We start from the raw sequence: 15,309 nt of genomic DNA on the forward strand, positions 1-15,309 counted from the left end.
ACACAGATACCTCCACTGTCTTCCCTCCGCAATTCCAAAATGGACAGATCCTGCTTGTGTGTTTACAGTCACACCGCCTAAGAACCGGGAGCTGAAGTCAACGGTCAAGAAGGGGCTTTATTTATTTCATTCATAAAATCTGTGCAGCAGTTTGACCGTGGATTTGGCCGACAGCACAGCGTATCTCTTGCTCTCCCTCTCTTTGACTAACTTGGACAGCCCTCTGCCCTTGGCGCCAGACTCTGGCCCTCGCCACCCTGTTGCTGCTTTCTAGGATCTGACTCTTCAGTTACTAATGAACACACCGTCCAGCGTCCCCCTGCTGTTTTCCAGATGAAGCCACTGGTGACATTACATCTGCCATTATTCCCTTCAGGATACATTTCTTGGTTCGTATCTGATGGCATTACAGAACATAACACGTTATGTGGTGGACAGTTTGGGACTGTGGCACTCTGACCATTGTGACAACTGGATGTTATTCCCCCATGACTATTACCAACAGTGTCAATTTAATCCAAATGACAACAGTGTGTGGATATTTGTCAATAGCTGACTGACAAGTCACTGCAAATATGTTGCAGATCATTTCTTCCAGTTCACCAGACTGCACATTTTAGATGTATATTTTTGTCTGTTGACGCTCTTATCAACAGAACTCTGACTCTACTGCCTGCACTGCTGACAGCACTACAGATAATGGTCCCGTAATTGCGTGGAGTGCTTTTCTACTGACGCGACTCTGATCCACTCACTTCCTTGAGAGCAATTTTGCGGCTAATCACGGGTAACGTGATACTTCTGAGTCATCATCTCTTATCGCTGTGGTGCTTGTGGAAATTGGTGCCTCCATGAAAATATCATTGTGGTTCAAATGGCATCAAATCTGGGCAAAGGTTAATGAGCAGTGTCAGGAGGGTCAAGCCGCTCCTCAGCAGCCAACAACACAAACAATGCGTGTGGTTAACATGTGACAGACGCTTCAGGAGGAAGATCATACACCTTAACCAGTAGGCGGGGTTGTGTGCTGATTGGCCGCATTGAAAGATTTCAAACACGAGGCGAATACGTAGGGTCAAGATATAAAGTACGTATAATGAAGCTGTGACAGTGGAGCCAGAAGAATGTGACCATGATAACACGGCAGTCTGAACAGCAAAGTTGTTTGATGAAGTGCCAAACTGCATGCCTGGAGAGGAATACAAGTGCCGGACTTGTAGGAATGTAAGTATGTATGTGCGTAAGCTTTGGAAACGTGCACACATTAAATTACAGTCATGTGAAGCAAATTTGACTGTGGCCATCGATAGTAACACCAACAACAAGTGTGTGTGTGTGTGTGTGTGTGTGTGTGCCTGTGTGTATATATGTGTGACATTTGTATGTGTGTGATCCATGCGATCAGCTCAAAGTAAAATGAGCGTCAACTGATTGCTTAAGGGAATGATCATAGCTGGTTGGTATTTATGTTTTGAGACTCCCTCCTCTCCCAGAAACACACATGCATGCACGCACGCACACACACACACATGCACACACACAAAGTGAGAGCACCACTGAGATATATATGAAAATGTCACCCACATTTTTGGTCATCTGACAAGGGCTAAAATGTGATCATCTGACCCATGAGGGATACTATGAAGGGCAGGGCTCTCCTGTTGCAGGACGGGAGCTGTGTGTGTGTTTGTGTTTGTGTGTGTGTGTGTGTGAGAGACAGAGAGAGAGAGAGAGAGAGCATGTGTGGAATCACAGCAGTCAGGCTCCTCTTCGTGCACAAAACAACACCCATGGTGCCCATGACAACAAATAGCAGAGCTATGGGTGGGCAGTTGCCACTTCCTGTATGCCAACCAATTAGAGCCCAGTGTATAAATAGTTGCTATTAAACTGCTGGAAAATTACAAAAGGCCAACAGCAATGAGACAGCACAAAGTGTTTGGAGCTATGCACAATACGCACGGTTGCACACAACACACACACACACACACACACACATTACAATATGGGGACTTGCATTTTGTCCCCATAAGGAGGGCAAATCCCTGCAATCTAATTGTGTAAACAGATTTTGGTCCACATGAGTAACACACGTCCACACACACAGATACACACACAGACGCACACAAGCACACAGCTGTGTTTCCATCATTTTTGGGGAAATTGCACTGACTTACATTATTTCCTGGAGACGTCACCTAACCATAACCATAACCACTGCCTTCCTAACCCTTATCCTAACCTTGACCCCAGTCTTCATCCTAAAATCTAATGATTTACATTACAGGGACTTGTGTTTTGTCCCCATAAGGAAGACGAGTTCCCATATTGTGACTGTGTAAACAGATTAATGTCCCCACAACATGAGGAATACATGGCCACACACACACACACACACCCACACACACACACACACACACACACACACACACTAAGACTCACATAGTCACACTCTGTTAAGCTACCTTGTGACTACTGTAAATCATACTGACATAGCCAGGGCAGGGGGCGGGGGTGTACAGAGATCTAGGGGGAAGTATTTTGCACCTCCTCAGTGGAATGTGGGTGAGGGTGGGTAAGGGGGGGTAACAGCTGTCAGAGAGACCTCAACCCATCAAATACAGCTGAGACTGGAGGGAAGGGGGCATGTGGTGGAGGGTCCAGCAGGGGAGTAATTGTAGATGTGCTCATGAAGATCTTGTGAGCAGCCCTGTAGGTTAAGGCATGCGCTGACCTGGCTCATTCGTGTAATACCACCATGACAAAGCAGAGTGAAGGTTAGATTCAGCAGGTTTCACACACAGAGCAGTTAACAGCTTTGACCTACAAATGTGACAGTAGCATGTAATGTAGCAACGTGTGTCCTGCATGTTACTAGCTTATAAAATGACCCTTTAAACAGTAGATTCCACAGAACTTTTTTCTGATGTGGGTGTGTTTAATATTCAGAACAGGGTTGTACCAACGAGTTTACCTTTTTTTTTTTTGCATGTCTATTCATCCTGTTGAAACCTTGTATTTCTGCATATTTGCAGATAAAGTTTAGCCCACACTCATATAATTTCACTGTGTATGATTAGATTTCAGTGGTGACTGCGTAGGATTGTTTCCGATTCGTCTGATCCATTTTCCAGTAACTTGTTCTAAAGTCCGTAAGTCATTAAAGAATGTTAATTTAATTAAAACAAAGACTCATTAAATCAGTTTAATAGACTTTGAATGTAAAAAAATGACATTCGATACAGCCCTGATGCAGAAAGTGCAACAGCTTGTTTTGTTAAATTAATAATACCATCCTTTTTCTAACAAGATCTACTGTAATAAATACTCTGTGTCTTTAAGAGTTAAGACTATTTCCTGCCATGATTTTGTGACCTTGCATTGTCTTTTACTGCATTTTGTTGTTTAGGCTGTGCATATTTGCAAGATGCAAAAAAAAAGCTAACGATCTATAATGTTCAGACTAGTCAAAATGACCCAGAAACTACCAAAAACAACGATCAACACCACTTCGGAAATAAGACAGAAGAAAGACGCATGTTCACTGAAGAGGTGAAGTGGAAGTTGTAGAAGAAAACATTAGGAGAAAAAGCAGGAGTTCAATCATTCATTTAATCTATAATGGAAACATGAAAGCAGATAGAAAAGGTGCCAGCCTGACTGGAGCACCAGTAAGCCTCCATTTTCCTGGGCGATCGTACCCAGTGGCAGACAGAAATGCAAAGTGAAAGCGAGGCTTATAGGGAACCAATCTAAACGCTGATGGCGTCATTGTTCTATAAACATTACACAGTGCAATCAACACTGACTCCATGATGAAATGTTAAAGCAAAAAACTTGTCTACTATTTGTATGTGTATATAGCTGGTGAGAAGTTTTCTTACCTGGTTACAGGTGCTGATGTCTACTCCATTTTTCAGGAAGTCAAGGACTTTGTCTATGTTCCCAGCTCTGGCAGCCCGCAGGAAACTGGTGTTACTGTCGGACTGGAAAGACGAAGACAGAAAGGAGGCAAACATTAGGGACAGGAACACAAGCATGTTTCTAAGATTTTTCGGTTCTAAAAGTTATTTTTTTTAACTCCCATTTTTGTTTGATTCTGTTTACGTACACAACTGGATTAAATATGTCTTTTTAGAAAGATGGATGTGGTTTTGTTACTGCTGTGCACGCATTATTTGATAGAAAAAGCTAATATAGAGGGTCCAGATGGGCTATTATGGAAGTCAGACTTCCTGCCTGTATCAATAGTACGTCTCAGTAGGCTATTCTAAATTTAACCATCAGACATCAAGGCTGCACAAGCAGCTGCAACACACACACAGACACACCCACATGCATGCACACACACACACACACGCACAATTTTTTGCTGCATTTATGTGCACGTACCCACTGAATTTGAAGTTTCACTGACTCCAAAATGTTGACAGCATGTACTCAGGGAGGATGTTTTACAGATGAACAGCCAACCTTACCACCAAAGCTGACAGTAGGAGTACAGCACATTTGAAACTTTAATGAAATGAAATCTTTCTGAATAATAACAAGAAATAAAAACACAGAAACAACAAATATATATCCTAAAGTTGAATTTAGAGAACTAAGGGTTAAATTTGCATATCTGCCAACATACAGACTGATACAAATATATCTGTGAGAAGCCAGTATCAGACTATTACATTACATATGATGTATTAAGGGTTGCAAATAACAATCACTGTCATTATCAATTAATCTGGTGACTATTTTCCTGAAGACTTATATAATTAGTGAATAATCAGAATAGCTGATTAATTTCCTGTGGATCAATTCCTCATTGATTAACCAACTAATAATGAACTTTTACAAAGATATCACCTCACAAAATCTGTGTAGCTTCTACTCTGCTATATGGGACCATATTGGTTGTATTGATTTTGTATTGATTCGAGAGAGTGTTGGCAAGATTTTAACGTCTTATTAGCGGGGTTAAGACAGTGACGTGTCAGTCAAACACTACTGGGTGTTAACTCGTGAGGTCAGCTGTCTGGGATGAGGCCACACCGCCGGAGAGGATCAAGGGTCAAACCTCTCTCTCACACACACACGCACAGACACACACACCAGCAGAAAAGAGATTAACCCGACATGTTTTCTTGAACCCTTCGTCAGTGCAACATATGCAACAGAAAAGCTGATGCCTCTCCCTCCGCCTCTTACCGGTGAATCATCAGCGTCAGATCCAGAGTCAGCTGCTCTGTAGTAATCAGCGTGACGGTCTGAATCCTTGTCACTCCCACTGGTTTTTAAAGCTTTATCTGATCCACAGGCCTGACAGGTTGCCGCGTTGCCCATGGTTACCAGCCAAATCAGGTAATAATTTCCCAGCTATGCCTGAAAACTGTGGCTTTTCTTCACTTCACTCACTGCGTGGTGTTATGCAGTCCACCAAAGTCCAGTCCTTGTAGTTTCCTTCCTTGTAAGCCTCTCCAGCCCACTTTCCTGATGCTTGGTTGCATCAATCAATCATATAATCCATTAAATCTGTCCATGTCTTCTCTCCGAATCTCACTACTACCACCACTCTGAGCCCTGTCATCCCTTGCCAAGCAAAAACTCTTGAGTCTTGAATACCTCTGCCGTTGTCTTAGTGTGTGCGAGCCAAGGCCCAGTCCTTCTTACTTCTTCCTACACCTCTGCTCTCTCTCTGAAGGATAACAACTGCAGCCATAAACATTAAACCCTCACTATCTCTCCCGCCTTGGCTATTTTTACCTTTCTAGACCTTCTCTTCAGTGAAGACTACAACCCCTTGCTGCGTGTACCCAGGGTGGGGTGCATGACAGCTGGGTTCGAGTCGGGCTGGAGACCGCATGGCCTGCGGTGCTCTCCAGGAACGCCAAGGGTCATGATGGAGTGATCGAGTCGAGCCTGAACACTGTGCTCAAATTTCAGGCACTCGCAACTTTACACAAACACATTGTTCAATGTAGACATGTTCAGGAAACGGCATCTGTTTTTACAGCCATGATTCCAGAATATTCCAGATACTAGATTCATAACAAGTGCATATGCCTGTTCAGACTGTAACCACAAACACACATCATCATAGACTTTCAAACAGGGGACAAAACCAGAAGAATGATACAGAATCCAGCCTTATGCAGAAGGCACACGTGTGTCAGTACTGTCTATGTTTCAGTATGAGTCTTCACTCACTGCTGCTATTGCTTCCTTGTTCGTCTCTCTGCTGAGCAAACACACACACACACACATACACAAAGATCGGATTGATTGAGAACCAGCTGTAATCTCTGTATGTGCAGGATTTGGCCTGCAGTCTGTCATGTAACAGAGGATACTGGATTATACACTGTACAGTATTGTGTCCAAATCTATGCTTACATTGGAAGGAAATCAAAACTCTGCTCAGTCTCATAAACATCTCATTAGCAGCTGCATTAATGTGCACACAAGGCCACTTATGGTCATTTTACACCACTGTCATAACCTGTATTATAACACCAAGTATACTCATACAATATTCATTTGATAAGGACAAGCGCTGTCAATCACAGGTTTGATCCAAATAAAGTAACCTTAGTGTGCGGCCGTGCGTTTCAGTCACGATTAGACCACTTCATCTATTCAGAGGTCAGGACACAACGTTTTGTTTTTTTCATGTTAAAAACTATACCAGTATTACTGTGAACTAGGGGTGGACGGATCGATCCACAAAGATCTGGTACTATTGATAGGAAGTCTTCTCTGTTGAGTTTTCTCTGTTGTAAAGCACTTTGAGCTGCAATGCCTGTATGACAGGTGCTACACAAATGAGGTTTTTTATCATTATTATCAAAGTCATTAACAGAGAATGCCAAGAATGCCACAATTTTCTAATACATTCGCTGCTTTAAATAAAAAAAAAGTATCAATATCAGATTTGACATTGGTGATTAGATCAAAACCAAAGTCGGCGGCATCGCCCACCGCTGTTGTAAACGAAATGATGTGGCACACCTCTATGGTCAACCACATCCACATCTGTCCACCCCCACATCCCGGTCTCACACACAGCTTCCTAACACCAGAGCTTACAGTACACTCTTCAGCCCACAAGAGCATGTGTTGTAACTTGTGAATATGTCCTTGTCAGAGGAAAATTTACCTGCCGCTTTCGCTCGGCTCTCTCACGCTGCCGTCTTCTCCTCTCCCTGGCTTTCTGCAGAGCTCTGTACTCGACACTTTGCTCGAACTCTCGAGCTTTCTTCAGGTGTGCCGCAGCATGGGCCATGACTTCACCTCTCTACCTCTGTCTGTCTCAAAATATAGTCCTAAAGTTTCACTTTAAATTTCATATATCCTTAACTTACACTTAGCACCACATGTACACTTAACCTCTACAAATTAGCACTTATCTGGACTCCTCAACAGAAAATGTGGATTGTGAAAAAAAAAAATCTTTTCTCCACTTTCCCTCCTCTTCAATTCTTCTCTTTCCTTCTTCTTCTTTCTCTTCTTAGGACGAAGATCAGGAGGTGAATCAGCCTTCGTCCCTCCAAATCAATCCAGGAAGCCGCTACTGGATTTTCAAATTCTCACACAAGACGCTCCAAACATCCACACAAGGCAGCAGAAAATGAACCATTCACAGAGTAAGACCCATCCGCTTCCTCACATCCCAACACACACACTCACACACACACACAGGGAATAACCCAGTCCAGATGTACATGAAAACCCTGCTCCAAGTGAACAGATGTGGCTACAAAACGTGTTTGTGTGTGTGTGTATGTGTGTGTATTAATGTGTGCATGTGAGCCACAGTCACAGGAAATGTGTATTGTGTGAGGGGGTTTAGGGAGGCTGCATGTCAACAGCCAGCTGACTGCTACAGCCACGGCTTCTCTCTCTTACTACCGCTGTGAAAGTGCACTATGTCCTGAATGAAAGAGGGACACATGGGGAGAAAGGAGGGTTAATGGGTGAGGAGGGCAGATGGGGTGGATTAGAGGAGGAGAGTGGGAGAACTGGGGAAGTAAGAGGGGTATTACAGCCATTTGGTGTGGAATTTTCCAGCGTTGGTGGCCCGCAATGGTGGTGTCAGAAAAGCTACCCCAAATGGATTAAAAAGCAAAAACTTAAGCCATAACAATAGTTTGGATGATATAATCACGTAAACGTTGGATGCACGGAGGCCTTAAATTCTGAAATCCAATTTTTGTGCATTGGCAAAGGTTCAGCCAACTAGCCAAACTAGTTGACATTTTGGTAATACAACTAGTTGAGTTTTCTTAAACTGTTCTTTAAAAAGGATTTGTTCACGTACACATCACAGAAGCAGGGACGTGTGTCATAGTTAACCCTCCTACCTGGTGATGAACAACAGACCTTAAAGTCCAGATAAAATAATATTTCGAGAGTATCTCTTCGCGGATTTCTAGGTGAAACAGGACAGGCAGGCAGGACACAGCGTTGGGAGGACTTTTATTTGAACGTTGAACATTGGCGTGCCATAACACAGTGTCTGTCAGAGAGAGAGAGAGTCCATGCAGTTGCTGAAGCAGTCAACTCCAAAACGCCTCGTGATTAAAACATTTAAAAAGGCATTTTCATTTTGACTTTAAATCAGAGTGGGTATGAAGACATTTGATAGCAGATTTCTGTGCCAAAAAAAAAAAAAAATCTACTGTACAGAAAGAAGACAGTACAGAGGAAAGTGAGGTTTTAGGGGACATAAAAATAAAAACAGTTCTAAAAACAGTTCATTGAATAAATTACAATAAACAACAGTGCAGATTGTGACAGAGGGGTGGCCGCAGGGTAGAGAAAGAAGAGTGGGGAGGCAGAGAAACAGGGTGAACTTGGGTACAGGAGCTTCTGTGCAGAGCAGAGAAGACGGGACAGACCACCTGCTCCAGAGGGGGACCAGTGAGCTGTGAGCACACAACAGTGGCTGCCGAGCACCTGCAAGTTACAGCCCCCCCCTCTGCATGGTGGGGAAAGTGGGTCGGTCTGAATCTCAACTGCACTGCACCGTCAGTCCTGGTGGCTGATGGAATATGATTTGACAGTGCGTGTGTGCGTGTGTGTGTGTGTGTGTGTGTGTGTGTGGCAATGTGTCCGCCACCAGCATGTGGGTGTCAAGGTCCCTCTCTGTCAATGCAGCTAATGTTAGGAGTTTGAAATTTCAGCACCAGGGACAGGGACACTATCTCACGCCTCTATTTCTGTTCACACATATTCCCTGATTTGTTTCCACAGGCTCAGTCAACAACATCAGCAACATCTCCTTCTACCAGGAACCATGAATGGGACAGATCTGCTGAATCACTCCACGCTGTAATGCAGTCTAAAACGTTTTGCCCCGCTGCACAAAGCCCGAGAGCTTCATTCAGCTCCTTAACGATCCTGCTGCTGGAACGTTGCTGCAGATGTGCTCTGCACCTCCAGCGCTCTCTGCTGGTGGAACTGAGAGTAGGACATTCTTTTCTTAAGCCCTCATTTATTTAACACAATAAATAGAAGAAGTAAAGGAACATTAATACTGTGATGATGACCATGTTTATTAATTACTTATCCATGTTCCAGGATTGTTAATCAACCTTTAATGCTCATTATATGTGTCTATATCTTATTCCACACAGAGGGATTAGGGCTCGTAAAAACTGCTTTCCAACAGATGACTATGCAGTACTTGACATTACTTTCTATTTCTGATCTTTCTCTGTATCATATTTGGCTTTCAAGCAATAACTTAACTGTGTGCATCTAAAGTAAACCACAAAGCAAACCCTCCCCATCACACACAGCGTATTGTACAAAGCAAGCAAATCTAAACATCTACTGTACTGCCTGAGTTCTTGAGTTTCAGATTCACAGACAGAATCTATAAGCTTATTGATCCGCATGTTAGTTGAGCCTGAAACAGTGTTTTTACTGTAATACACTTACAGTGGTGTGTGTGTGTGTGTGTGTGTGTGTGTGTGTGTGTGTGTGTGTGTGTGTGTGTGGCCATTTAGGAGTCAGATTACATTAAGGGGGGGGCACATAGAGAGCTGATGTGAGCTCTTGTTTCTGTTGGTTTAGTGGATCTCGTACATGGGGAGGGGTTAATGGTCTACTTTTCATTTTATAGATCCAAAGGCTTTTATGTGGCCCATTAGGACTCTATGATAGACAGATATGGGAGATGCAGAGACCAGCACAAGCATCCCTGCACGTGCCCGTTCATGTGCTTCAAATTGTGAGTGGATGTGTATGCAGGTTTGGTGTGTATGTACTTCACCACATGCACACACACACACACACACACACACACACACACACACACACACACACTCATTTACAGGTATGAATATGGAAAGAGTTGCTTGCTTTTAAAGTGAAAAATGACCACATAAACATATGAATCACAGTGTTCATGCTTATCTTTGTCTTTTGTGTTTGATTATCCATCAACAAATTCTGAGAATGCAATGCTTCTGCATTCAGTGCTCGTTCTTAACTCCATTACCAAGCAAAAGAGATGTAAATTTGACAGTAAATAAATAAATAAATAATCATTCACTATGATTGATTACCTCTGTGCAGCTTGCTCGTCTCTGCCAGTTTATTTTCATATCAGACTGACATGAACTTAAATGAGCTGCTTGGGATGTAGGAGAAATGCATTACCTGATTCTATATTATGCTTTAGCACATAGTTAACTATAATGTAAAGTATATAATTAAGTAATTTACTGAGCCACAGCATAGAAACTCATCTCTCTGCTTCTGGGAGCCAGTATTTTATTCATTTTTGCTGTCCTGTGGTCGTTTTGCACGTTGCTGCAGCTTCTGTTGTTGTTGTTGTTGTTGTTGTTGATGATGATGATTTGTCCACCTGATAATGGAGCTACAGTGCTGGCTAGTGCCACTGGCAGTATCTGGCAGCACATAATGCATCTGAGACTTTAATGGATGGAGGATCTCTATGTTTAAGATGACTCATTTAGACTTCTAGAAGCGCATACATTTTTCATGAGCACAATTTTCAACCCTCTCCCAACTGCACCTCACTGAGAAATGCTAGTTGTCATTAGCGCTTACATCTGTTCGGTTTAAGTGATGCATTAGGCTAACGTTAACCTGGTAAGTGAGTGTGTGAGTGACTGAAAAATGTTTACGTGTAGCAGAAACTGTACTTCACTGTAATTCACCAACAGACACTTTTTACAGAGTGGACTAGAAGATAAAACCAAAGAGACCCAACTGCTCTTTCCACGCTTCAATACATTTTACATTAGTATCAACGGAAGTGCATCGCTGACTGATGATGACAAAAGACAAAAGAAACAGTCATTGTTGAAAAATAAATTCAATAGATTCCAGTTAATTTCTTGTCTTGAGAAATGATGTTCTATTACAAAGATGTCATGGTTTAAAACAATAGTTTTCAGGAGGAGAAATAGTTCCACCTGAAAACATCGTCCTTTTTACATCTCAGTGTGTGTATGGATTAAATAAATGAAACACCACAGTTACTTTGTAAAGTGCTGCGAGGTGTATTTTAGAGCTTTAGAGAGATTGTTTCCCTACTGCTTTCCATGTTTATGTTAAGCTAATTAACTCTCATGAGAGAGGTATAGAGCTTCCAATCTAACTCTCAGCAAGAAAGCCCATTTCCCAAAATATCTACCATTCCTTTAAAGAGAAGTACAGTTTGTTTTGGTACGCTTTCATCCTATCAGCCAGCCGTGGCAAATAACACCTGCCCAACCCAAGAAGGTCTACAGTGCCCACGCTGAAACTCAGAATACACACACACACACACACACACACACACACACACACACACACACACAAGGCTCACCATTTCCATTCAGGATATTGATTCTAAGCTGCAGCTGAACCCAGAACCACGACTGTAACATGAGAAAATCAACACTGCAGCTTTACTCCCTGCCTGAAAACTGTATGTTCCAACAAACATAGCTTCCTGTTGAAGAGGTTGTTATTGTAAGTGGTGAGTTTGTGCTTAAATGGCAGATAAAAAGACTACAGAGTCAAAACTGAGCGACTGCAGCAACTTCACAAGGTTAATGCAGCTTTGCTGTAGGAGTGAGGTATGTGACAAACCTGTGGACTTCATACATCAACCAACAAGCACTATAAAAACAGCTTTTCTTACTGTTTTATACACCTGCTATAGGTAGGCTTGTGTAAATACTGGTAATGGCTAAATTGATAGTCTACAGTATAACACCTAACACAGTGATCAACATGCAGACCAGAGAGGATTAATGGACTGGCTCACAGATATGATTTAAATGTCAAGTCATCTTGCAGACTCTCTCTTACTGCTTATGAAAGGTCAGAGCTATAAAGTACACAACACACACCAACTCTCTCTCTCTCTCTCTCTCTCTCTCTCTCTCTCTCTCTCTCTCTCTCTGTGTGTGTGTTTCTACCAAAACCAAATCATGCAGATTCAAATTCAATTGCAAGTGGACAAAATGGGCAGTTAAGAACCCAGATCGGACCACACCCAAACACAGCGAGTAATGACACCGAGACGTGGGTGGGTGCGGCTGAAATGAGCACACAGGGAGTCGAGAGATGCGCTGTGGATGGGACATATAACCTTGATGGAGTCACATGATACGTCCAGAGAGAAAAACAACTGGGGGAGAAAGTCAAGAAGACCACACCCTGCTGTAACCCAAGCAGTACCACTTCCACACACCGACACAAGTTCATGCACACAAATGGATACCTCTGATTCGACGCATAGCCAATTTACCAGCAACATGTCCTTCAGTGTTGCTACCACATTTTCAAGCCTCTCTACTTCCACAGACAGACAAGCAGCAGCCCTACAGGCACACAGCAGCTCTACTTTGCAGCTTGTCGCAACATGAGGTTAGAGCCTTCAACATCTTTTTTTTTCCAAAGCAAACTGAGGACTCTTGAAGAATCTAGATGGCAAGAAATGCAGAGTAAGCAAGTAAATACATCTGTAAATTCATCATCCACTTCCAGCGGTTGATGCCAGTTTTATGAGGTGTTATATGTAAAAGCTATCAGGAAAATGCAACGCATACAAGTATAACCAATATCCACTGCTTCTCTGTGACAGGGGAGGGTTGGTTTGACACCCACTGCTTGGAAATGGCCGTCATACTAATTTATGGCTTTCCCTTTTTTCCTCCTTGAAGTGCTGCCCAAGTCCCCTGGGAACACATGACGTCAGCTTGCCGTTCCTGTTAATGAGATGAGAGAGGCCTAGACTGGCCACTGGAAAGTAAGCTACCATATTACAGCGAAACTGCCATCCCAGTTACTTAGAAGTAATATCAATATCCTGGCATCAGGGTGTTACGGACTGAAGGAAGTGTGTGCAGGAGCTTGTAATGCACTGGATCACAGGAGGGGTTTTTCAGGTCGTAGGATGTGGTAGCTGTAGATGAGCATGCAGGCAGTGAGTTCAGAGCAGTACAACACAAAGCACTCAGCTACCTAAATCAGTTCTTCTATAACTAAGCTGGAATTGTAAGAATAAGTAAAAAGATGTCGGAGTTACGGAATTTTTCTCTAAAGAACCCAAAGTGATTTGTGCACATTGAGTCTGGATACGAGACAAACCTGAACTGATTTTAAGAACATATACAAAATGTCCAAATGTGTATAACTCCTCTTGAAATGGTCAAATGTTGCGTGCATTTGCAGCACACATCGAAACAGCGTCTGTTTAACCACTGACCCTCAGTTCACGTGCCAGCATAGCTAAAATGCTGGCAGACTGAACCTCCATCTGATCTGAAGGCTGATCTCATCCAGCGTCAGATGACAAAGGGTATTGAGGCAGAAACTGATTTCACCTCCAAGTTGAATGTATGATGAATAATGAAGCGTGTGACCTAAAATTCGCAGGAGCACACAGCCATACGAGGGACGCTGAGTGATGCAGCGAGGGAGAGAAATAACCCGGCAGACAATTAGTCACACGGACAGACAGACGGACACACAGAGAGAATACAAAACTGTGAGAGAGAAAATGATTCAGGCCACATAAAACAGATGTGAGTTGAAGTGTAAACATTTAATCAGCAGTCTCACTCCTCAGCTCCATTAGTTTGGGTTTCACAAGGTGAACTGCGCTCTTCCGGTTCTCCAACTGCAGAAGTTCCAAATTGCGTCAAATTGCGTCACGGCCTCATCCTCAGTCTGGTGTTCTGCTGGCATGTATGTGTGTGTGTTTGTCTGTGCGTGCAGTGCTATGAGCCGTGCTATTCTCAACAACACGGCGAAGAGCTTTGATGTTTTTCCTGTGAGAAAACCTTCACTAACTCAACTCAAACATGATGAGAGGCAGAAGAGGGGAGGGGGGGAAGGTTCGGAAGAACGAGAGAGAGAGAGAGCGAGCGAGAGAGCGCATTTACATGAAGGTGTTTGAGTCGAGCTTCTGAGAAGCCCATTGATCACCAACCACGCCTTCCTCTCTCTCCCTCTTTCTGACAGGAAACAGAGTTACAGTATAAGGCCATGATGAATAATTGACGTCTAAATGCCTCCCGCTGTCTGCAGTCCAAAAACACCTGCCTTCTATAGAGCATGACTGGCCAAAGATGCAACTCAACACAAAACACTTCTATCGCCTTCCCTGCCTGAGGATGCATTTCACTCTTAATCTGTATATCCTGCATCTGTGGCCAGTTAATGCAGTCATCTCTGCGCATTACGCACTCTCACTGTCTCCCATTACAACCAAGTCTGCTTTGTCACTATATGACTTTGTCTTGACTCCTTGGATGAACAGACTTACTCTTAAACTACAGAAGCACGATGATGACTAACTATGACTCATCAATGATGCTATCTGTGCCCTTCAAGCATCCATCAGGGTAAACTAGGTCAGAGGAGGGAGATGGTGTCAGATATAACTAGGCCACCCCAACTAGTTATGAGGTGCTGTACCATGATGACCAAGAAGGACAGTTCAGGGGTGTCAGGACACTGTTTCTACCTAAATATAGACATGCTGACGGTCCATATGGATGTTGGATCTGGGGCAGGAATGCCAATGGCTGTCTCACTGCCCTATCACCATTACAGTACATTCGAAACCCATACATGTCCGTCATATGACTGTTGCTTGTATATTGCATCAGAGCTGGTTGACAAAGTGGCTCCTTGGTGTTTGAGTATCGTGCCAAATATGGTCACTGTCTGAGGTGAGCTTGGGATGTGAAAATTCGTGTGTCAGCTCTTCAGGTCAACTGTGCACGCTGCAGTAGACATGGTTCAGAAAACAGAATGGAGATCAGAGCTGCTGCGTCTCTGTTA

General features: G+C 43.2%; 1 protein-coding gene across 6 annotated transcripts in view; it reads right to left on the reverse strand.

Annotated features, from left to right (window-relative positions):
* Positions 1 to 15,309, reverse strand: part of ank2a (ankyrin 2a, neuronal) — a 73,029-nt gene that overhangs the window by 52,243 nt on the left and 5,477 nt on the right. For all 6 annotated transcript variants that reach the window (XM_076729327.1, XM_076729326.1, XM_076729324.1 and 3 more), the window contains exon 2: positions 3,885 to 3,986. Coding sequence is in view for 4 of the 6 variants with exons in the window: in XM_076729326.1 (XP_076585441.1) it covers positions 3,885 to 3,986 (102 nt within the window). In the remaining 2 variants the exon portion in view is untranslated. The remainder of the gene's footprint in view (positions 1 to 3,884; positions 3,987 to 15,309) is intronic.

Source organism: Chaetodon auriga, chromosome 4, assembly GCF_051107435.1.
Source record: "Chaetodon auriga isolate fChaAug3 chromosome 4, fChaAug3.hap1, whole genome shotgun sequence".
Lineage (NCBI taxonomy): Eukaryota > Metazoa > Chordata > Actinopteri > Chaetodontiformes > Chaetodontidae > Chaetodon > Chaetodon auriga.